Source organism: Sorghum bicolor, chromosome 6, assembly GCF_000003195.3.
Source record: "Sorghum bicolor cultivar BTx623 chromosome 6, Sorghum_bicolor_NCBIv3, whole genome shotgun sequence".
Lineage (NCBI taxonomy): Eukaryota > Viridiplantae > Streptophyta > Magnoliopsida > Poales > Poaceae > Sorghum > Sorghum bicolor.
In genome coordinates this window covers 48,377,689-48,399,543 of record NC_012875.2, presented here as the reverse complement: position 1 = coordinate 48,399,543, position 21,855 = coordinate 48,377,689, and the positions used below count along the sequence as shown (strand labels likewise).

The 21,855-nt window shown below is 43.4% G+C and overlaps 3 protein-coding genes across 4 annotated transcripts; 1 reads left to right on the top strand and 2 right to left on the bottom strand.

Moving 5' to 3' along the window:
* LOC8058695 lies at nt 412-8,088 on the bottom strand. 2 transcript variants are annotated; one of them, XM_002446602.2, is made up of 9 exons: nt 7,700-8,088; nt 7,031-7,131; nt 6,513-6,933; nt 4,092-4,946; nt 3,072-3,123; nt 1,971-2,038; nt 1,784-1,890; nt 1,602-1,689; nt 412-1,090 (listed from the first exon to the last, which is right to left on the bottom strand). In XM_002446602.2, exons 1-9 carry the CDS (start codon nt 7,823-7,825, stop codon nt 773-775), a joined length of 2,136 nt encoding a protein of 711 aa, XP_002446647.2. In that variant the 5' UTR covers nt 7,826-8,088; the 3' UTR covers nt 412-772. The 2 variants fall into 2 exon arrangements, with proteins under 2 accessions (XP_002446647.2, XP_021318752.1); XM_021463077.1 differs by having other exon boundaries at nt 3,075-3,123; nt 7,700-8,080.
* Nucleotides 11,511-12,407, top strand: LOC8073566. Its single transcript, XM_002447975.2, has one exon. It carries the CDS (start codon nt 11,815-11,817, stop codon nt 12,151-12,153), a length of 339 nt encoding a protein of 112 aa, XP_002448020.1. The 5' UTR covers nt 11,511-11,814; the 3' UTR covers nt 12,154-12,407.
* Nucleotides 16,021-20,966, bottom strand: LOC8058694 (glycerophosphodiester phosphodiesterase GDPDL3). The gene is made up of 9 exons (XM_002446601.2): nt 20,505-20,966; nt 19,665-19,958; nt 19,371-19,486; nt 18,786-19,284; nt 18,293-18,331; nt 17,920-18,207; nt 17,522-17,661; nt 16,807-17,290; nt 16,021-16,678 (listed from the first exon to the last, which is right to left on the bottom strand). The coding sequence occupies exons 1-9, from the start codon at nt 20,608-20,610 to the stop codon at nt 16,395-16,397; spliced, it is 2,250 nt and encodes a 749-aa protein (XP_002446646.1). The 5' UTR covers nt 20,611-20,966; the 3' UTR covers nt 16,021-16,394.

Below are 21,855 nucleotides of genomic sequence, written 5' to 3'. Positions count from 1 at the left end.
AAATCAGCAAGCAGATACGCAGCAGTGCGGTGCTCTGTCTTCCGCTTCTCCAGTCACCTGACTTTCATGGCTCAATGGTCAATGCGAGCAGTCCTTGGATTTTAGCCACCCGTGAGTTACGCTGATTCCAAGATTAAAATGCACTTCTCTCTGAGAAAGCATGTACACTACAGCAGACACCCAGGACAAGCAGGGCTCCAGTTTTCAAAACAAGACAGCCTGCTAAATAAACATTTGACTAGAAACACGCACAAACATTTGCTGATGTGCAGACGTGCAGTAGACAACCAAATCTCACAGGTAAAGGTTTCTATTTACAAAACTGAGGCAAGAAAGCTTACCCTCCGGTAAAAACAAGTAGAAGCTTGTTACTGAAACTATGGGTTTGGATATGATCACAGATCACACCACTTGACAAGGAAACCTTGGAGGCTAAATAATAATCCATCGATAAATAATAACAAATGTTTCAACGTTCCTATCGCGTTCGTCTTTTCCTTTACTACTACTTTTATATTTTACTCTCCATCCACGAACTCCGAACAGCCAGCCAGCACAGCATGTGTGCCGACGGTGAAAAACCAGCACAGGAAACCTCTCACAGAATATTGCTCAAAGGTCGAGGTCCACAAAAACCAGCCTGCTACAAACTAACATCTGCAGCTACTTAAATATTTACCAAAAGCAGCTGAAACGAACTACAAAACAGAGGTCAAACACGAGCTCTTTCTGCGAGATTCATCAGGAGCTGCGGCATGCTTCAGCTGAGCAGTCATGCCATCGCACCGTCATTTGGTTTTGGCTCCGTGCGTGTGTAGGTGAAGCTTCGTATGGTCGGGGTGACCGACTGATTGGCAGGAGCTGCAGGTGCAGTTTGACTAGGTTTTCCAGCATCTGCAGAATCAGCAGCACCGCGCTTCCACTGCAAACTCCGGGCAACACCCCTGAGTGGCAGTCGTCCACGGATTGCACCAGGAAACGTTGGCCTTGGGTATGCAGTTCTAATGAGCCTTGAAGCAAATGGTGATCCCCAAGAAGGACGGGCCAAGCCAGGCAATTGGGTTGCTTCAGTGGAGCTTTTCCGAACAACCTGTGTCAAAAATGATTGGAGTGCTTCTAAGATCTAGATGCTGAGAATAGATCAGAAAGAATGCTCAAAAGCACAAAATCAACGGCATATACTGCCTGAGTATAACTTGTCATAATTTTACCAATACATGAAAAGGTAATAAATGCTACTGGCACATTTTTGTGCTACCATCTCATGAATAATAGAAAACACAATTCACAACTCAAAATTAATTGTGCGCGTGCTTGAAGCAACTCAACTAATGACATCCTAGGCATGACAGCATCTTCAACCGTAGAAAGTACAGCAAGATCTTAACAAAACAGCTAGGCCATGTCACATGTGTAGCAATCCATAAAAGTCCCTAGGAAAAACCTTAGGCCATGTTGGGTTCCCAAGAATTGAGACGAATTGGAAAGTAATCTAATAATGAAATGGAAAGCACTTTCTAGAAGATATTGGTTTCAATTCATGGGATCCAAACAGGCCCTTACTGTACAATTACAAAGAAGTTAGACCGAAGTAATATTACCTTCAAAATGCGTGACATAAATGATGTCCCGTTCAGGGTTAACGCCTGCTCTGCTGATTCTTTGTGCAAAAACTCAATATACGCTGAGCTGATCAATCAAAAGGAGATGGAAAAAAATGAGAATATAATCTAACAAAGCTATTCTTTTTTTCAGAATTTCATATAAGACTTAGAATTCATACCCAGTTGACTGACCAGTGACACCATCGGTCACAATATGGGTCTTTAAGACTGCTCCAAATTTATTGAAGTGACGAGAAAGAGCATCTTTTGATGCACCAAAATGTACCTGAAAGAAACAGAAAACAATTAGTAAAATCCAAGTCTTCAGCTATATGAACATAAGGGGAACAGCAGAGGAACACTTACATTGCAAACAAAGACAGTTCTAGAATCAGGGCCACCTTCGGGTTGAGCTGTAGTATTTGATCCAGCAGCTAAAGGGAAAAAAAAGATGAGCCAAGTGATATTACAACAGTGCCCTTTTAAATGAAAAAAAATACATTTTGGTGTTCATATCAATGTTTTCTGGTCGGCTGGTCGATCCTGGTCGACCTGGGACCGACCAGGCGATTAATCGCGATTAATCAGCGACCAGGTCGATTAATCGACCCTGGTCGTCCCCTGGTCGTCCAGGCATATCAGCTGGTCGACCTATATATATACCTCTATATATACACTATATTATACACAATAAAGGAAGTATCAAGACTGCATTAGTGTAAACCAACATTCATCTTCATCTTCAACTTGTGCTGGCGCCTCTAGAACAGTCCTTGAACTCTTTTTGATGTAAACCAACATCTCCTTAACTATTTCTGGAGAACTGGGACAACCAACAGCATCTCCATACCCCCCACATATCTGCCCAGTCAAAAAAGCCCAAAAACAAAGCACAAAACCTGGTCGTCCATGTCCTAGTCGGACGATTAGTCGCGATAAGTGGACGACTAATCGGACGACCAGGTTTCTGGTCGACCTGGTCGGGTCGGACCTCCTAATCGAGCACTCCTGACCGACCAGGACGATTAATCGCGATTAATCGGACGACCTGAAAACATTGGTTCATATCAAAGCCTAATGCACCAGAATATTAAGCAGATGCCAAATCTCTGCAAAATTTTTCCTCATCTAGTCTAGTATACAAAAAGAGTGTTTATGAAAAAACAAGTGCCTATTGAAACAAATTGCAGGAAAACTGATAAAGTCTCAAAGACCAATATCACTAAAAGTAGGTTAATACTAGTTTTCCAATGATATTGCATTGCATAACTCATAACTAGCCCTTTTGCCCCTTCCAAATTCCAACTAGATTTTTTTAATTGATATCAAGCACAACAGGAAACACGGATCAAAGCACTGCCATCATAGGCAAAAAAAAAGGTATAAAAGGACTGCTTTCCAAACATATCTGCCAAAAGTAAACAAACTAAAACAGTTATCACTCATAAATCAAGTAGTTTCACATACCACCTGATGAAGCCTTCTGTGCCTCCAGCATTGAACTTGGCTGTCTCAAATCCTGGATTGCATTTTACAAAATGGAATTGATGAATCACAAATCACCCAGAAAATAAAATGCATCATCACAAAATGAACATTTATAGACAGTAAAAATGAAAGAAGAGCATGAGTAAGATACAAGGCTATAGTTCAAAATTTTGATGCAGTCCTTGCCAGATGCAAGTGTATTGCTGTCTGACAAAACTGACGAGAATTATGACTACTGAGTACTGACCTCAACATACTTTTAACAACTGACTTAACGAGTTCCATGAGTTGAATTTTGGACTCTGCTTGGTGTTTTGATGATTTTTGTGTCAATTGGCATGGCATGGTATGCTGGTCTGGATGCATTGACTTGAAACATTAAAGAGCAAATGACACCGCAGGTACAACTTATGAGGTGGGTAACTTCTGTTAACCTGTTTAAATGGTTCATGTAGGTAAAAAATTTGGGGAAAAAAGGGAGCATGCACTGGCTGGGGTACCCAACATGGTTATATGCCTTAGCTTTTTTTCACCCTTGTTATAATTCTCTAGCTAGTTAGATAGATGATTTGAATGTTTTGCTCATGGTGCTAGATAGAATCTTGCATATCATTTTTCTGATTATATGTGTTTTGTACGTTAAATTCCAGAGGAATACGGTGTAACTGTAGTGGCTGGCAAATTAGTGCTACATGCACGCAGACATGACATGGTTTCCGATTTTGACCTATAATGCATAATTTAAAGAAATTTCCTGCCAAATTTGAGCACATTTCAAGTACTATAAGTTTACCCACCTTGCTACTTTGCTAGTTCTTGTACCTGTGGTGCATTTTACTCAACATTAAATTTAGGGATAACCACCTCTAAACACTGAAGATGAAATGAAATAGTTGCTAATTTTACAGTAAATCACATATATAATTTGTAGGAATAGAAGGAGCCATTGGAAAATACTCAAATACTGATAAATGGAAAATACTGATTAAAAAAACTTACTTTGGACTTATCAGTCACCATGGACATATCATTAGCATGTACAATCTTCACATGTGATTTACTTGCATTAGCAACCTTCTCCATTGGCACTTGAGGGTCAAATGCAATTGCATCCCTAGTTACATGACTTGGAAGCTTCTGTGCGTTAGTGTTACCAGAAACATTCAGGATCTTTTCAGATGGTCTTCGTCCTGAACCAGCATGTGGCCCCTGAGCTATCAATCTTCTGCTTCTTACTCCAGAAGCTCCTCTTACATACCCCAGTACTAATGACTCATTACCTCCACTAGCAGGCAATGCACTTCGTCGAGAACCCAATCCATTACACCTAACTGCACTGTTGTGACCATACTCGTCAATATTGGGGATAGAACCTGTAGCTTCCTCTGTTCTCCGATCACGCATGTAAACATCGCTGCCACCATGTTGATTTCTTTCATACAATTCAACTTGATTTTCTGTTTGTATGTTATCTATATTCTCATATTCTTTGCCTTCAAGATCTTGTTCTCTATGAGCAGGTGATTGTTCAGTAGGATTTCTTGTGGGCATTCTGCCCAATCTACTAAAAACACTTCCAGAAAAGCTATCCTTGAGAGCATCTTCAGCAGCCTCAGCTGCAGCTCTTAGTGCTGCTGTGGCACCTGGTATTTTCAAATCTGAATGTGTTTTCTTCTGTAACCTAATATGAGTAATATCAAGTGTGGAATCTGATGCCAATGTAGACACTACAGAACGAAGTCGCTTGGAAGCTGGTTCTGAACTAGAAGTAACTGGCTGCACAGTTTTGACAGCATCACGAACAGCAAACTGAAGAAGCCGACGTGGTGCACCAACAACTGGCTGAGATGCCCTCTGAAAAAGTGTAAAAAGTATTATAAAAAAGAACAAGGAAAGGCCAGGGGAAATAAGGAAGTTACTTCCATTGAGAGATCTTACAGCAGTTACATAGATAGATCACATCAGTAATGGTATAATAATAAACAAGATAAAGCACACAACCATACTTCGAAAGACATTAAAATATTTCACAGACAACAAAGAAAAAGAGCTGGGCAGAAAAGGAAGTTACTTCCATTGAGAGAACTTACAGAGCTTCTAAAATATATGTAGTTGAGGACAAGCTAATTAGTTCGTAAAAAAAAGTAATTAGTCCTAAGCATCATGTAATTAAAACAGAGTGAGAAATAAAGAAGATAAAGCACACAACCATTGGACCAATTTTTTCTTAAAGTTGGCCAAGCAATATAGTCAATCACTCTTTTTTAGATTTCTCAAATATATAAATATTTGATTCACAGTTTATAAACATGACTGCATATAGACATGGAATCGATTTCTATGTGACCAGAATGGCAGAATTACCATTTGTGGCAACAGTCAGTTTTGACATCAATCTAGATTCAAATGTAGAGGATGTTAAGCACCTATTTGCATAGTTTAGATAGATAGAGGGTTCCAAAATACTCCCTCCAATAAGTGATATTTGGACACGATCTTCAAAAACTCAAATTTCACTAGTACAGTTTATCATAAGATAATCATAAAACAGAGTAAAAGAGTAATCTTACGAAACTATATTTCAAGACAAATCTACTCATACCATTTTTAACTATCCAAACTGAACCCATAAAAAGTAGAACACAACCAAAGATTGAAAGGGCTGACTTAAGACAACCTAAAACTCACTTATTTGTGACTAGAGAAAGCACATGCTATAAAATGGTACAGAGGTTGCATATCAATAATGGTGACTGCTATCATTTTGCTAGTAGGACCTAAAACTTGTAGCTTGAACTTTGAAACCTGACCATGTACTGTCTTTATTAGGACAATGTGATGAGCAGCTTTCACCATTTCCTTTCGACTTGCACAATCTGGTGTGTATGTTATAATCAGGTTGTAGGATTTCCATTATTGGGACAAACTACAATTTTTTTAGAATACTATACTAACAATCATGAAAAGCAAAACAGTGGAACATTCAAATTATATTGGGGCAGACACACAGAAAGGGAAAATGCAGATAATGCTATTGCCAGTTAACAGAATACAATGACTTATATAAGTTAACCCCAAGGTTTTATTTATGGCTTCACCAGAGATGAAAACATTATGTTCTAGTTATAAAATCCAAACAGACTACATGTGGTGTAAACAGGGAAATGCACTCTGTTCCATATGTAGGCAGTAATATTGACACAGAAATAGAAATCTATTACACTATAAGAATTTAGCATATTTTGAAGACTATAAGAGAGTAAGAGACATAAAGCTAGGCATATTCATATGTTTTCATATGAGACCATCTGTTACGAAAGACAATTAGTAAATGCATATACAAAAAGAAGAAATGGGAGATACTGTGAATGTTGCTCAGATATGCAAAATAACAAGCATGAACTAAAGTGGATAAAAAACCTTGGTAGACCGCACATCTGCATCTCTGCTCCTCTTTCTGTGGTTATGCATGTCAGGAGAGCGGGCTCGTCTTACAGAATGTGATTTATGAAAAGCCCTTTGATCTGCATGTGATTCATGAAAATCTTTTTCCTCTGCATGAGAAACATTGGCTACAACGCTTCTAAGAGGAACTGCTTCTGATTGACCTTGACCAATTGTTGCCCAATCTCTTTTTTGATTACCCCAATCTCTTTTTTGATGAGTTATCTCTGTCTTCTGGGTTTCAGCTTCAGGTTCATGATTCACGTGTATGCTGCTTGTCACACTGTGAACAGGCAATCCTCTAGCAGCACTGCGAGTGCTTCTAGCATCATCTTTAGAAGAGGCAGCTTTAGGCTGAACATATAGGTGCAAATTTGTGGACAGATGATCCCATAACCTGGAAGATTGTACATAAATTCATGGTGTTGTCAGAGGAAATGCATGGTACATGAAAAGAAAATGAAACAGGAAAGGTTAAGGTGAACGAAGATAACCAGGATACAAAAGCATCATTGTCATCGCCTAAAAAAACCTGTAGCTCCTTGGCAGCCTCATCCTTGCGCCTCCCATTTCTTAGCAACACCACAACATACTCCTGAGCAACGACAAGATATAGATACATAATCAATAATAATGGGCTATGGATTTGCCACAGCGAGAAAAGAACAGGCCTAATACCAACAATATATATTGTCCATCACAATACTTAAAACTGAAAGAAAGCAACCAAGTACATTAACCTCCACTACGGACACAGCAGAGGTGCTAAAAGGTGCACAACAATCCAAACAAACTTCACCTTCAAAACCAACGCATAAGCGTAGCTGATTGCATAGGCAGCCAAATCCCATCTATCCCCACTACACAATCCAACATCTAATACGTTGGGTGAGGGATCGTGCGCCTCCAATCTCCAGAGCATATGAACCACGCTAAACCCCATAACATGCCCACAGCCTACGATCCTATAGGAAAGCAATACCCAATATCCGATTCGAAACGAGATTCCGCAAAATCAGAGAGCCGCGCGCGCTCCGCCCGCCGCCCGCTACGGAACCGCATTCCACAGATGGCATGTGCGACGCTAGGGTTTTAGCAACGGATCGGGTATCGCACCCTGCGGTATGGGAGTGGGAGAGGGAAGAGGGGGGGGGAGCGCTCACGGCAAGGGTGTCGTCGGAGTAGTCGCCCATGAGCTCCCTAAGCTTCTCCTTGACGCGGTCCTGCAGCATCGTCACCCCCTCGCCGGTGAAGTTCGCCTTGAACGTCCGATCCTCGCCGCCGTCCATGGGGGGAACCCTAGCGCCGCCGCCGCCTCCCGCGCCAGCCACAGCCCCCCACCACACAACAGTTTGAGGCGGCGAACGTGGCCCCGCCGTACGGTCGCGCACGAGGCGGAAGCGGCGGGGAGGGAGGGTGGGTGTGGGCGGATACGGCGGGGACCCGAACGCGAGCGGCGTCGGAGTCTGGACCGTCGCGGGGACGGTCGCTTTGTGCGGTGCGGCCGTGCGCGTGTGGGGAGAGAAGGGAAGGGAGGTTGCTTTGCTTTGCTTCGGTGAGGGGTTCTCTCTCGTGCGATTTTGGGCCTGATCCCTGGACGAACTGGTGCGGCGCACGCGCGTACGGCGGCATCCGGGCAGGTCCGGTCGCGGGCCAGCGGGCTCCCCCGGTTTGATAACGCCTTGGGCCTGTGGCAAACGAGATTTGTCAGGCAAGGCCGGCGGTTCCGGAGTTGGGTTTTGCTAAGTTTAGCGGGCCGTCTTGGGCCAATGCATCTAAGCAGGGCTCATCAAGGACACGCGCGGATTTTTTTTTTTAAAAAAAAAAAAAACAAGGACACGCGCAATTGTTTGTTTTCCACGGACCACGGTCTAGCGGTCTAGACACGCCTGAACGTGTAAACGATCCAACCCGTCCGGCCCGACGAGACCAAAAGAGAAACCACATCGCGAAAAATACAAAACTCGTTTATGTGCGAAACCAAAAAAAATGTTGTCTTTATGAAAACCAGCAAGGTTGTTCACGAAAATAGGAGGAACACTTACCTTGGTTTATTGTAACCCTATTAGTCGAGCATTGTTATGGGCAAAATGTACGCAGAATTCTATGATATAATATTTTTTATATTTGTTTGCTATATTTTCCTTGTCACAACATTGTTAATATCCGTTTGCTACCCTTTTTTCTTGATATGATCATCTATAACTCTTGTAAAGCTAAACCCCACTAGATGAATTCTCTCTTCATGCAAGGTGTCCACATCATTCCCCACTAAGTCCATATCATCCCATATTAATTACAAAAATGACAATGTCATCTATATCATGTGAAATACTGTACTTTAAATCTTTAATCTATCAACATACAAGTCATGTACATACACTATTTGTTTCATCACCAATTAATTCCTCTATAATGTAACCAAATATTAGTTTTTGTTCTATTAGCTTAGCAATTTTTTTACTAGATCTAATACAATAAAATACATGTAAGTCAAATTTATATGTATACATACATAATAGACTGAATACCATATAGAAATGCTATGTATATAATGATTTATTTTTAAGAAAATCTCGCGGCAACGTGCGGGAATTCACCTAGTTTTTCATATATGTAATGTTAGTTTCCTTTCAAGCCAGACAATACCAAACTCTGCTCTATTCATCACCAACATAAGGTCTTGTTTAGTTTTGAAAAAAAATGGTTTTGGGAATTATAACACTTTTGTTTTTATTTGGTAATTATTATCCAATCATGGACTGACTAGGCTTAAAAGATTCATCTCGCGATTTTACAGGCAAACTGTGCAATTAGTTTTTATTTTGCCTATATTTAATGCTTCATGCATGTGCCGCAAGATTCGATGTGACGGAGAATCTTGAAAAGTTTTTTATTTTTGAGGTGAACTAAACAAGGCCTATGTTTTTCGAAGTGCCACCAAAGTGTAATCTATTCACGCACAAGTTTTTTGAAGTACTGCTAATTATTAACCTTAGAAGCAAGGAAACATTATAAATAAAAACGTCATGTTACAAATAAATATCCAATAATTGCATATCTTACAATAACGAATGTGCAATACGGACAATGGCATCTCATTGGGTCACGTAGTCTGAAATGTAAGATGACTGATTTATGAGGCTCTCAAACTCTTCGTCGCTCAAATCCTTGTCCTGTGTTGCGAGCGCAGCCAACAATCTATATCAGTTATTTTTTTTAAGTTTAACTAACTTTATAGAAAAGAGTAACAACATCTATGGTATAAAATGTGCATCATATAAAAATATATTCTATGCCGAATCTAATGATACTAATTTGATACCATAAATTTTAGCATTTTTTTTAGAAATTTAGTCAAAATTTAAAATTTTTGACTTAGAATAACTCTAGAAATTAATTCTTTCATGGACAAAGCGAATAGTAAATTTCGCTTCCTAGCATGGGCGCATGGCTCCATCATAATTTTTACATCATTGGTATTTTGTTGGAACCCTAAACCACCGATCATGTTCCATTGCAAAGTTTGTTCACAAAATTCATATTCCTAAAAGCAAGGTTAATAATATAGCTGGCGTATTGGCCGTAAGGTTTCTTGCTATCTCTCAGTCTAGTTAGCTCTTTATTATTAAAATGTATAGCCTACTTGTTTGTCTCGTAGAGTTTCTTAGTTGTTATGCCTAAAACGGCTGGAGGTGGAGGGGGGAGAGCCTGTTGAGAGCTAAGAACTCGGATGAATAGTACCCACCCTATAGTCGAAGCTACGGTATACTGTGCAGGATAGAGTTAAAAATTAGTTGGCTAAGTTTAGCTAAAAAATAGTAGAGTTTGCCCACTGTGAGTTAAAAATTGGCTAACTAACAATTAGGCCTAAATTCATCGCGCATGCACGACAGCACGAGAGATGAGACACATGTGGTGTGCCTGTGTTGCATTCCACATTCTTGGCCACAGTTCGTGCTAGCATTGACCTCCAATCAACCCAAGTGCTGCCTCTAGCAGCTACCTGGTGGCAAGACGAGCTCCTAGCCAGAATCCACGAACGATTCACCAGCGTCCACAAGTTTAGAATCCACTTTCCAAAAGCGCAAGATCATGCGGCCCGCGTGAACCCCCAACCAAAAATCCTCGTCTCTCCGAAGGAGAACCACCAGATTGCATCCAGGACCGCAGTAGCAGCAATGCACTGGTTCCGTTGCTAAGCCGTGCCAATCCCAATATGCAAAAGGCGCCGGCCTTTCTACCACAGGCCTATTCCTAGCTTTTACCGCAAGTTGCAACTGTGGGAGGCAGCCATGGTTACCTACTGTGAACTTGCCAACTTGCTCAGTGCATTAGCACTCTGACAGCCTTTGCACGACAGCACGAGTGACAAGATTAAGGACGCCCCGATACACTCGATCGTGCCAACTGCCAAGTCAAATCCGTTGCTTTGCAGTAGCACATAGCTGCACATGCAGCGCAAAACGATTACAGAAGAAACAGCTTGAATCTTTTTTTTAATAAAAGAAAAAAGATCGCGTGACCAGTTTATCAGGGACTAGGACTCCAAATTTTTTTTTGCAAAATAGGAATAGTAGCACTTTCGTTTGTATTTGACAAATATTATTCAATTATAGACTAACTAGGCTCAAAAGATTTGTCTCGTCAATTCCGACCAAACTGTGCAATTAGTTTTTATTTTTTTTTATATTTAATACTCTATGCATACGTCTAAAGATTCGATGTGACGTGAAATCTGAAAAATTTTGTAAAATTTTTGAGGAACTAAAGAAGGCCTTAGGAGATGCGCTTAGATAACCAGGCGTGTGCAGTTGTTTTCGGCTGTGATGACCATTCCTCCACTAGCCTTTTTCCAGCTTTCGCGAGTGCCTGTCCCTCCCCACTTCCCCACCAGTCCACCACCACCAAGGCCTGGCTGGGTGCCTCTCCTCACCTTTGTGATTGTGAGAAATAAAGGACTCTGTCCAAGTCCGTTTAACCTTGCTGCAACTTGCTGCATTAGCTTAGAAGCGAGACCAATCTCGTGCATATAAAACGAGACATGGCATTCGATCAGTCTCTGCAAGAAGCTAGCTAGCTGCTGCTGCTGACTCACATCACAAGATGACAAGAGAAGAGCACGTAGTTGTTCCTGCCATTTGAGCAGTTGTCAGTCGAGCTCGAGCTGGAGGAGCCTATAGGGCGCGTAGCAGAGAATTGAGCCAGCTTAGCGGCACCGAGGAGTGAGGTTTTGGCTTCTCTTCTTGGGCAGTAGTTCTCGTGTGCCCTGGCGGCTATGTGGGGCGGCGTGCTGTCGCTGGTGCGGCAAGGCCTGATCAGGCGCCGGCCGAGGCGGCGGACGACCGCGCGGGTGGTGGACGAGAGCGCGCTCGGCGAAGCCGCCGCGGAGGCCGGCGACGTGGCGGCGCGCGGAGCTACCGCGGCGGCACCAGGCGCGCAGCTGGCCAGGGCGGTCCTGGCGATGGCGCGGGGCGCCGTCGTCCGCCTCGACGGCGGCCGCCGCGGCGCGGAGGAGGCGTGGGCGGCGGCGAGCGGGTGGCGCCCGGCGCGCGCGGCCGACGAGGTCGGCCACCTCATGGTGCGCGAGAGCCTGCGCTACGTCATCTACGCGTGACGCTGGCGTCGTATGTGCAGGAGCAGTTCGTATATTATTGCTCGTTCCGTGATTAACCGTATCTTGCACCAGCAGTTATATAGCACTGTCGTCGCCATCAAGTTACTCTGCTCTGTGCATGATTACTGATTCCGTAGTAGTTCTTTCGTGGTTGGATGCGCGTGGCACGATGTAATTGCTAAACCGATGAAACCGGTCTATGGTTCGTCAGCTCGGATTAATCAAAGCAAGTCCCCCTTCTCCGGTTCTCCCGAGGACGACGAACGTTGGCAATGGGGATCGGAAATCTGACCACCGTAGGCCGTATGTATGTATCGCTCGTGTTCGTGCGGCTGACTCTGCACGAGAATCGAACGTAGCGTAGTAGGGGCTGGGGATGCGGAGCTGACGGCGAACAAGTGGCCAACAAATCTCGCCCGTCGGCGCCTCCACGGCAAGGCCGTGGCTCGTGGCTTGTGTACACATATGTTGGCAGTGGGCAAGTTTTTTTTAGACAATACGGCAACCTTTATTCACTCAAGATAGAAATATAGTTTACAATGCAATCAAAAATAAAACTAGAAGATCATCGTCTCAAACATAATTTTGCTTTGTCTGCATAGCTCTACTAGCAAGCAGATGAGCAGCTTGATTCGCCTCCCGGTGGCAGTACTCAATACTAATTTTCTGAAAACCAGTCCACACCAAATTGCATTCATCATAAATGGGTGCAGCAGAATTAGGTGTGGCACGTAACTATGGGCAGCAACTACGAAACTCCCATTACTATCTCTGATGATCGATCTCACGCTCCCCCTTCCTCCATCTTCATCAAAAGCTGCGTCGACATTAACAATGACTCTCCCTTCGCTAGGTTTCTTCCATCCCTGCAATCTGGTAGTTCTCCGTTAGTGCAGCAATGGACATGGCTGTTCTTGCTGGAGTTTGGACCGTCTCCTCATGCACAATTTGTCTCCTCTCCCACCATAGATACCAGCCCGCCGTGAGCACCAACCCTGCTAGTCCCACATCCAGTTCATTGATCACCTCTTCCCTTCTAATTATTTCATCAATCACCACAGAGTCTGATGGATCAACATCAAGGTAATTCTGTACTCTCTCGCACACGCCTAGAGTCTGCCACACTCCCCTCGTGCGATCACATGTAAATAATAAATGTTTGATGTCCTCCGCTTCGTTCATGCAGACTGGACAGCCCCAGAGTTTTCAACATATCAATTTGCTAAGATGGCTTGACATGGAATCAACTCTTTCAAAGCTCGCCACCCAAAAATTTTTAGTTTCCCTGGCCCCCTTGGCAGTGGGCAAGTTGCAAGGTTATAAATATAATTTTATAGAAAAAATATTCAAAATATGAATATAAATATTATTTAATATAAATTTAGTCAAACATAAGCTAGTTTGACTCGTTTGCGGACGGAGAGAGTACCACTATTCTTTGGGCCATTAATTTTTCTTTACTAGCTAGATCGGACAGTTGTATATATGTGTGCCATGGAGGTGGGAGGTGGATGCACGGCGTAGGTTTTTGTTGGTGCATTGTCTTTTTCTTATTCTTTTATTTTTTATATAAAAATGTTACACATGAAAATTGTGGGCAAAAGTTTTTACATTTTATAAAAATAGAAAGTCAAGGAAACAACCTTTTTTAAGTAATAATACTGATTATATATCATAAATAGTAATATTTTTATATTTAATTGGTTAAAGTTCAAAGTATTTGTCTTTTTGGGAAGTGAGAATACAATTATACACACTTTGTGAGATGGGAGGGAGTAGTGAGCAACTGTTCTGCTGGCTCTTTAGGCCTTGTTTAGTTTCAAAAATTTTTGCAAAACAGGGATTGTAGCACTTTCGTTTGTAATTGACAAATATTGTCCAATCATGGACTAACTAGGCTCAAAAGATTCATCTCGTCAATTTCGACCAAACTATGCAATTAGTTTTTATTTTCGTCTATATTTAATACTCCATGCATGTGTCTAAAGTTTCGATGTGACGGAAAATCTGAAAAATTTTGTAAATTTTTTTGGGAACTAAACAAGGCCTTAAAAAATATGTTGTTAAAAGTTTTTTTATCAACTCTTTAAGCATCTTAGCGACTTCGAAAACCCTCCTAAAAGCTCTAGCATGTCACTTCTTTTCACGCCGATGTAAACGCTCCAGCATGGGCACATCTTGTCACGCCGATGTATATGACACGGCAATTCGGCAAATCACGCAACAAGCCAGGCCCGCCAACGCCAAAACGCTCGTACGTGAGAGAGCCTGAAAATCCTGCGCTAGTTGCTGGCTGGTGCAGAGCTGTTTGTCTTCCATTGACCTTAAGCCTTTCCAGCTTTAGCGAGTGCTCGTACGTCCCTCTCCCAGCAGCACCCCACGTCCACCATGCCTTCCCCTGTGTAGTTGTGTGTACCTTTCATGTGTGTTTCGTAAGCTTACAAGTGAGATCAATCCGATAACACGACATACCTCCCATGTAGGCGAGCTCGAGCTCTCCGATACGTTCTCGAGTCTGTTGACACACAAGTGAACAAGACATGCGTTGGCATGTATGTGATCTTGGGCGCAGAGGGAGAGAGGGCCAAAAGGAAAATTGGGTTTCTTGGGAGTTTCAGCGACCTCGTGTCGCTGATCTCATCGTCCTACGTCTTTCTGGGACGTGCTGTCGCTTGTGCGGCCGGCGGCCGCGTCGGCGGCGGACTGCGCGGTGGTCAGAGCGCCCCTGTCGGTGGCGTCATGGCGTGTGGTGCCGTCCGCACCTGCGGCGAGGATGCCGGTAGAGCGGAGGTAGCATGGGCGCCTGGCGGCGAGCGGCTGGCGCGCGCAAACATACTTTCTGCTGGTAAAAGTAATTGACATGTTGTTCTTCTGCTGGAGAATTTGGTCCCTGTTCCCTTTTCTGGTCCATGCTCTGTTCGAAACTTGGAAACACATGGATCTTCATGCTTTGATTTCGCGAGGCAGTCAGATGAGTTCTCAGATCATACCAACAGCAGAGCAACGGCGCCCTACCGCGAGACAGCTGCAGATCAAGCTATCAGGTCAGAGGAACGACTGCAAACAGCAAGCCCGACTCTGCTGGCACTGGCCATCACTATCCTTCCCGCCGCCTCGAAGGGATTACAAGGGGGCCATGATGGCTCATGGCAGGTTAATGGCCAAGTTGCTGACCTTTTGTGAGGAAAAGAAGATGACGGAGATCACACAAGTAAGAAAGAAGATAAGATTTTACCCTCAAAAGGGACTAGGTGCAAAGTGCAAACCGAACATCTCCTTATCACGTGCATGTGGCTGTCCATCACTGTGCTTATCTTATCATGAACAATGCTGGTGATGAGATCAGAACCAGATTTGCAGGTCGTTTTCGGCAAATCAAAATATGGGTGATGAATGGAGTAATTGCCAATCGAGGTCCTGGTAGCCTAGTAGGCCTTGGCGCTTAGGCCTATGGTTACCATGGAGTCATGGACATCACACAAGTGCCTCTGGTTACCATGGAGTCATGGACATCACGCAATGCCTCTGGTATCCAAGACCGGCAACTGGCAAGTAGAATCACTGATTCACTGGTAGAGTGGCAGGTGGATCTGATTATAATGAGGCCTACCTGACTCAACTGCAAGTTCCAGCAAGCTCAGCTCTGGCCTCTGGGTAAACGACCTGGATGAGGGCATGCCAACTTAACGTGGCCTCCGAATCAGCAGACTGTAGGATTGCAGGGGCAAATATCGTCCGAAGCCTGGAGAAGGAAGAACTCATCGACATTGTATGCCAACTTAACAACTGCCAAGTCAGGAGCACCAGCACCTGCATAGTACGGCGCACATGAAAGAACACACCTATTCAGATTAGTAAGAGATCACAAGTCCACCCGGAAACACATCCATCCTTTCATATTTCTCAGCCGTTCAGAACATAACAGTTCATGGCTCATAGGCTCAAACAGATAGCATACAACTATGCAATCTGAGTTGCTTACTTGCTTACATATGACCATAGCCTAATTTCTTTGTGAGGACATGGTCAATAGTCTTGAGAAGAAGAAATGGAAAATATATTACCCATCCCACATAGTATATATGTACTGAAATGTCAGCAGGGAGAGCTCACAGGAGTGTCATAGGCATTCCGCATCAGACCCCTAGATGCAAATTCACTGAACAAACGAACTACTGCTACAGGTGGGGAAGAATATCTGATTAGTAGATCGGTGCTCCAGCTCTGCCTGCATTGCAAGCTCAGACCAGGGAACGCCAAGTGCAAAGTATTGCCAGTGTGACAAGGACTGGGATGTGAGCAGCACAGGCATGCGTCCTGCTCGCGGGTGATTGCGTCGGAACTGTACTGCTGTTTGATCTGGCAGGAGGCAAAGGCGGCTGTGCCACATCGGACTCGGTCAAGGGCGGAATGGGAGCCAATGCTGGTGGCTGCGCACTCCTGCTAATGCTTTGCATGAGATCACCGGGATGAACAGGGGCCATGAAATTCGGCGTATTGTTCCCCATGTTCATGCAACTGTTCACTGCAAAATGAAATTCATCATGTGAGCACAATAGTCTGACAGCTGCTGGTATTGTGGATGATGCTCTGTGAACTAAACATGGTACTATCAAGGGATGCAGGATACACAAAAAGGGAACCTGAACTTACCCTTGTATCTTCGAGCTGTAGCAGGGAAATCCGTGATTAGCCCATCCACGAGAGCACCCTTGACATAGGCATTAATCTGCGCTGTAGCATCTGAGAAGAAGTCGTATGGCTGAGACGGAAACTCGTTCATAAGAGTATAAACGTAGACCGAGAGGCCTGCCGACTGCAGTGTCTGGACAAGATTGGTTTCATACACTGTGAAGTAGTGGGTTTCAGGGAAGACAGAGCTAGTATCAACGGAAACGGCACTAGCAAACTTTTTAATGTCCGCGAGCGAGGAAGGTGCAGCGTCCCCGACTTCTTTGTTGATCATGTACACAAGGTCATACTTTGTTTGCTCCTTGAACTTCTCTAGAACTGAACTATCGGCTGACTGAATCATAACTTTCTGGGCAGTTTGTTCATGGTAACCAGCATCGTCGAGGGCTTTGATAACTTTGTCGACCATGTCAAACCCAAGTTCCCCTGCCAGGAAGGCAGCATGCTGCAAAATATGGATATCAAAGTTAATTCAAGCGTGAAGACATTGCTGGAACTAGTAAAAATTTGAAGTTTACGGATAATTGGTTTGTGTTGGTATGCTTCAATAGTAAAATGTGGAGAAAATGTTCAAAGCATGGTAGTTCAAAGTAATGGCACTACGGAACAAAAGGGGCAGCGAATATCACCATAGCAAAGCAATGAAATAAGTAAAATCAAATCCTCAACTGCTCACCTCTACACTGATCATGATTCCAGACAAATCTTTATCTTTTGTGAACTCCAAAAAGTCTGATAGCCTCACGAACTTTCCTGCATTCCTATATCTCGGATTTCGGTCCAATTTGAAGTTGGTCCATGGGGTGGATATTTTGGCTGTAACAATGGAAATGAATTAGTCTCTTAGTAAACGATCAATGGTAATTTGGTAGTGAAGTAAGCAATAGAAGGACAGCAAAGTTGTCTTTTTTGGCGAATAGGACAGCGAAGTTGTCAAGCAGCTTAACAAGATACAGAACCAGTCAACAAGAGTCAAAATAGGTTACTTAAGATCATTTCATTCATATTTGCCTAGCACTCCGAATATATTTTGCAGTTCATGCTAATACCATAAAACATTTCAATTCAACTTACGTTTCAGGTTCTTTACAATGTCATCCCAGGTGAGGTTGAAACTAAAAACCCCTGGTGCAATCTGAATATCCTTTATCGTGGCAGTCTGAGAGATGAATTGCGATCTTGCAATAGTAGTATCGGTCATTAGGTCAATGGAAGACAAGCATATTGGTATTCCATCTTTGGTCACTTGAACAGGGCAATCAATGACATCTGCACCATCATCAACTGCTTTTTGATAAGCTAGATCAGTGCACCCTGGGTAATCCCCACTAGCACCATTGTGTGATATAATTAAAGGCTTTCCTGCAGTAAAAAAGTGAAATAGGACGGTCAGCAACAAATAAATATATAAACCATGACATAATAGGAACAAGAGTGCTAGATATACCATGATCAGTGTTGCTTTTGTTTAAATTGGTAAAACATCCTGCACATACAAATACAAAACAAGGATGAGAAGCTACGATCCATATCAATCTATCAGATATAGTATGAACAGTTGATCAGGGACTAAAGAAAAATGCACATAAAAGATACTTTGGAACCAAAAGTTAAGAAGCACACCCTGTTTGGAGGCTGCAGCTTTTGGAAACTGGAATGATGTGCAGCACATATTTTTTATGTGAAACATACAGTTTATAGATATGTAAGCTATGAAGCCTATTAGGTAAAATTAAAGCAACATTCCATCATTTATGATTTGTAGTCTAACACAAATCAAATGACTCAGAGCCTGTTCTACCCTTTATCTTGTACGCGTATGATTCCTTTCAGTTTTTTATACTAATATACCAACAGAAGTAAGGTCCCCCTCTGGTGTCTTGCCTCCTAGAAAGAAAGAAAAAATGCACACCTCCAAAAAAAAAGGCAGAAGGACTCACCAATTGCCTCTGATGCTGTGACAGGGAAATCAGTCAATACACCATCAACTGAGAAGACATCATTATCAATGAATGAGAGATATTCTGCTAAGGGATCATAGCTGTGGTTGTAACTGAGCAGAAAATCATTTGCAAAATCAGCAGCATAGATTTCCAAGCCTGCTTTATGAGCATCATCAACAACTGAAGTGTATGGTTGCAGATAATTGTCTGGTGAATTAGGCCAAATATAACTCTTTGGGACAAGTATCCCAGATGCAAATGTCTTAACAAATGTAAGATTTTTCATCATGGAGCCATATGTCTGGTTCATAGATGGCTCGAGAGTGCTCTCATCAAGAAAGCGGAACACAAGCTTTGTTTTGTTGCTAATTCTTCCAAGTATGCTGGTGAGGAAGCTCACTTCAGGTGATGAGATATAATTGGCAACAACACGCTTAGATACAGAAATGATATAATTCCTCATGCTTAGATTGAACTGGCTGTAGAAACTGTCATGCTGCAATGGCATTAAGAGGAGGTTACGGCAACAACAGAAAAGAGCCCGACGCAATCTACCTTATGGAATGAGATTCTTATTTGCACCTGAACATTGAGCCAAATTCCTGGAGGTTTGAACTTGGACTGCACATCTTCAACAGCAAGTAGCGCAAAGAAACTTGAATCAAATCTGGGCGTCCGAGAATTGATTGACTGCTTGACTGCTCAACATATACAATGCCATGCTCATGAGTAAGACAAATAAACCAACCACGAGGGGTTCATGAATCATGATCTCTCCTTTCTACTTTTTTTTCCTCTCTCTCTTCTTAAAGAAATGAAGTGCAACTCTCTTGCATTTTCAAGTAAAAAAACCTGGAACAACATGATATCACTTACGAGTTACTTGTCCAAGCTCAGTGCCATTGTAGTCCACCGAGAACCATCCCGAGGTAGGCACACCATTGACGAGGTAGCTCTTCTGACCCTGCGCATAGAAATCTGGAATGTTTGTGCAGTTATCCATCCTGATGTCCGGCAGGCAAATGCCAATCTCATCCTTGGTCAGCCGCACATCGCAGTACAGTATTGTATCCGGCGAGCTAGCGACCAGAGCAAATTGATAAGCATATTCGCTTGAATCGGGGAATAGCCCGGAAAATCCACCCTTGGCTACGATTGCTGGAGCCTTGCCTGAAAAAAAAAAATGTATTGGGCGTATTTGCCTTGTTTACTTCCATCCCAAAACCCAAATTTTTTCAAGATTTTGTCACATCGAATCTTTAGACGCATGCATGGAGTATTAAATATAGACGAAAATAAAAACTAATTGCACAGTTTGTTCGAAATTTACGAGATGAATCTGAGCCCAGCTAGCGTATGGTTGGACAATAATTACCACAATCAAACGAAAAATGCTACAATATCGCGAATTTTTTTCCTTCATCCGAAAAGGATAAAAGCCGATAGCAGGGACATGAAGATCAGTTGAAAAGGCTAATCGGCCAGAAAGAATGGGGCAAACATCTTGGTCGGCCTAAACAATCCCCCGACCGAAAATCCAAAATCCGCAGCTGAGTGTTGGATGGACGAGAAACGAACGGAGCTATCGTGTGCCATAAGCGAAGCAGTTCTGCTCAAAAGAAGGGGGAGGGTCCTGCGAAGAAAAACTGGACTAGGCTACCGGCGTACTAAAGTTTCAACCCTGGAAGGAAAGAGGAGGAGCATGAAAGGATTTACCGCTCAATGTCTTCCAAGACGAGGCCTTCTGCGCGGCGGCGACGCCCAGCCACAGCAGCAGCAGGAGCGACGCAAGAACGGAGCAGGCACGGCCGCTCCTCCTCATTGCCTCCGGCAGCAGGGCAGGGAGAGCTCAGCGCAAGCGCCCAGTTCAGGAACCAGCGCTGCTCTGGACCGACAATGCCGCAGTGCCGCCGCCCAAGAGGCCAAGAAGGCAGCGGTGATGGTCCTGGTGGAGAAATCGCTGAGCCGGCCGCCACCGCCGCAATCGCTTTGTTGTAGTATTTAAGCCCTGCAGACGGAGACGATGAACTGGAGGGACGATGAGGAGAAGTAGTGGTGAGCTGCGTTGGAACTTGGAAGAGAGGAGAGGGGATGGCCGGACGGGAGAGGAGACTAGGAGAGGCACTGAGGCAGGCAGTGAACATGCAGCAGGGGAAGGTGGTGGTGGCCTCCTGGTGGGGTACTCGTACTCGTAGTAGTGGTGGTCAAATAATGAGACACAGCTGCCTCCAGCCTCCGTCGATGCCACCAGGACTGTTTGGTCGTTATTACGAGTACCACTGCCATTTCTTCTTCATCATTCATCATTTACCGAAGTGTACTACGTTATGCTTTATTAGTAAAGGATAGTGCTGCTATATGCTGGCCAGTAGAGACACTGATGACAAAGCATTAACCGTTTAAGTTGTTTAGGTGCCTTGCTCGAAAACTGATCTTGCTATAGGTAGGACTAGGTAGAAAGAAACCGTAGCTAATCACAGCGTAAGCATCAACGTACTGTAGCACTCTATCGCTAATCAAGCCTTGTTTAGTTTCTAAAAATTTTTGGTTAGTACTTTCATTTGTTTGTGGCAAATATTGTCCAATTATGGACTAACTAGTCTCAAAAGATTCATCTCGCGATTTACAGATAAACTATGTAAATTCGTTTTTATTTTTGATTATATTTAATACTTTATGTATGTGAAGTAAGATTCGATATGACTTGAAATCTTGAAAAGTTTCTGGTTTTTGGATGAACTAAACAATGCCTCACTGGCACGATAAAGCATCGGATTCTTCATGTACTGCGACTACTGTCATTGTAGCACTCTTTTTTTTTGTCAGCCTTCGCACTGGGGATGGAAACTACTCCGTAGTAGCTGCTGGCACGCTGGGCCTGGACTCGACCTACCTCCCTGACACAGGGTCCCCGCGGAATAACCCCTACTACGTGCAGTGCAGTGCAGTGCAGGTCGAGCAGGGCCACGAGCTGTGGCGGACCCTATGGGTAGTCCAAGTAGGCATAGAACTACTTTGGATTTTGGTCCAAAAATTTTTTAGTCTTTCTCGGCCCATAGAAACTTGA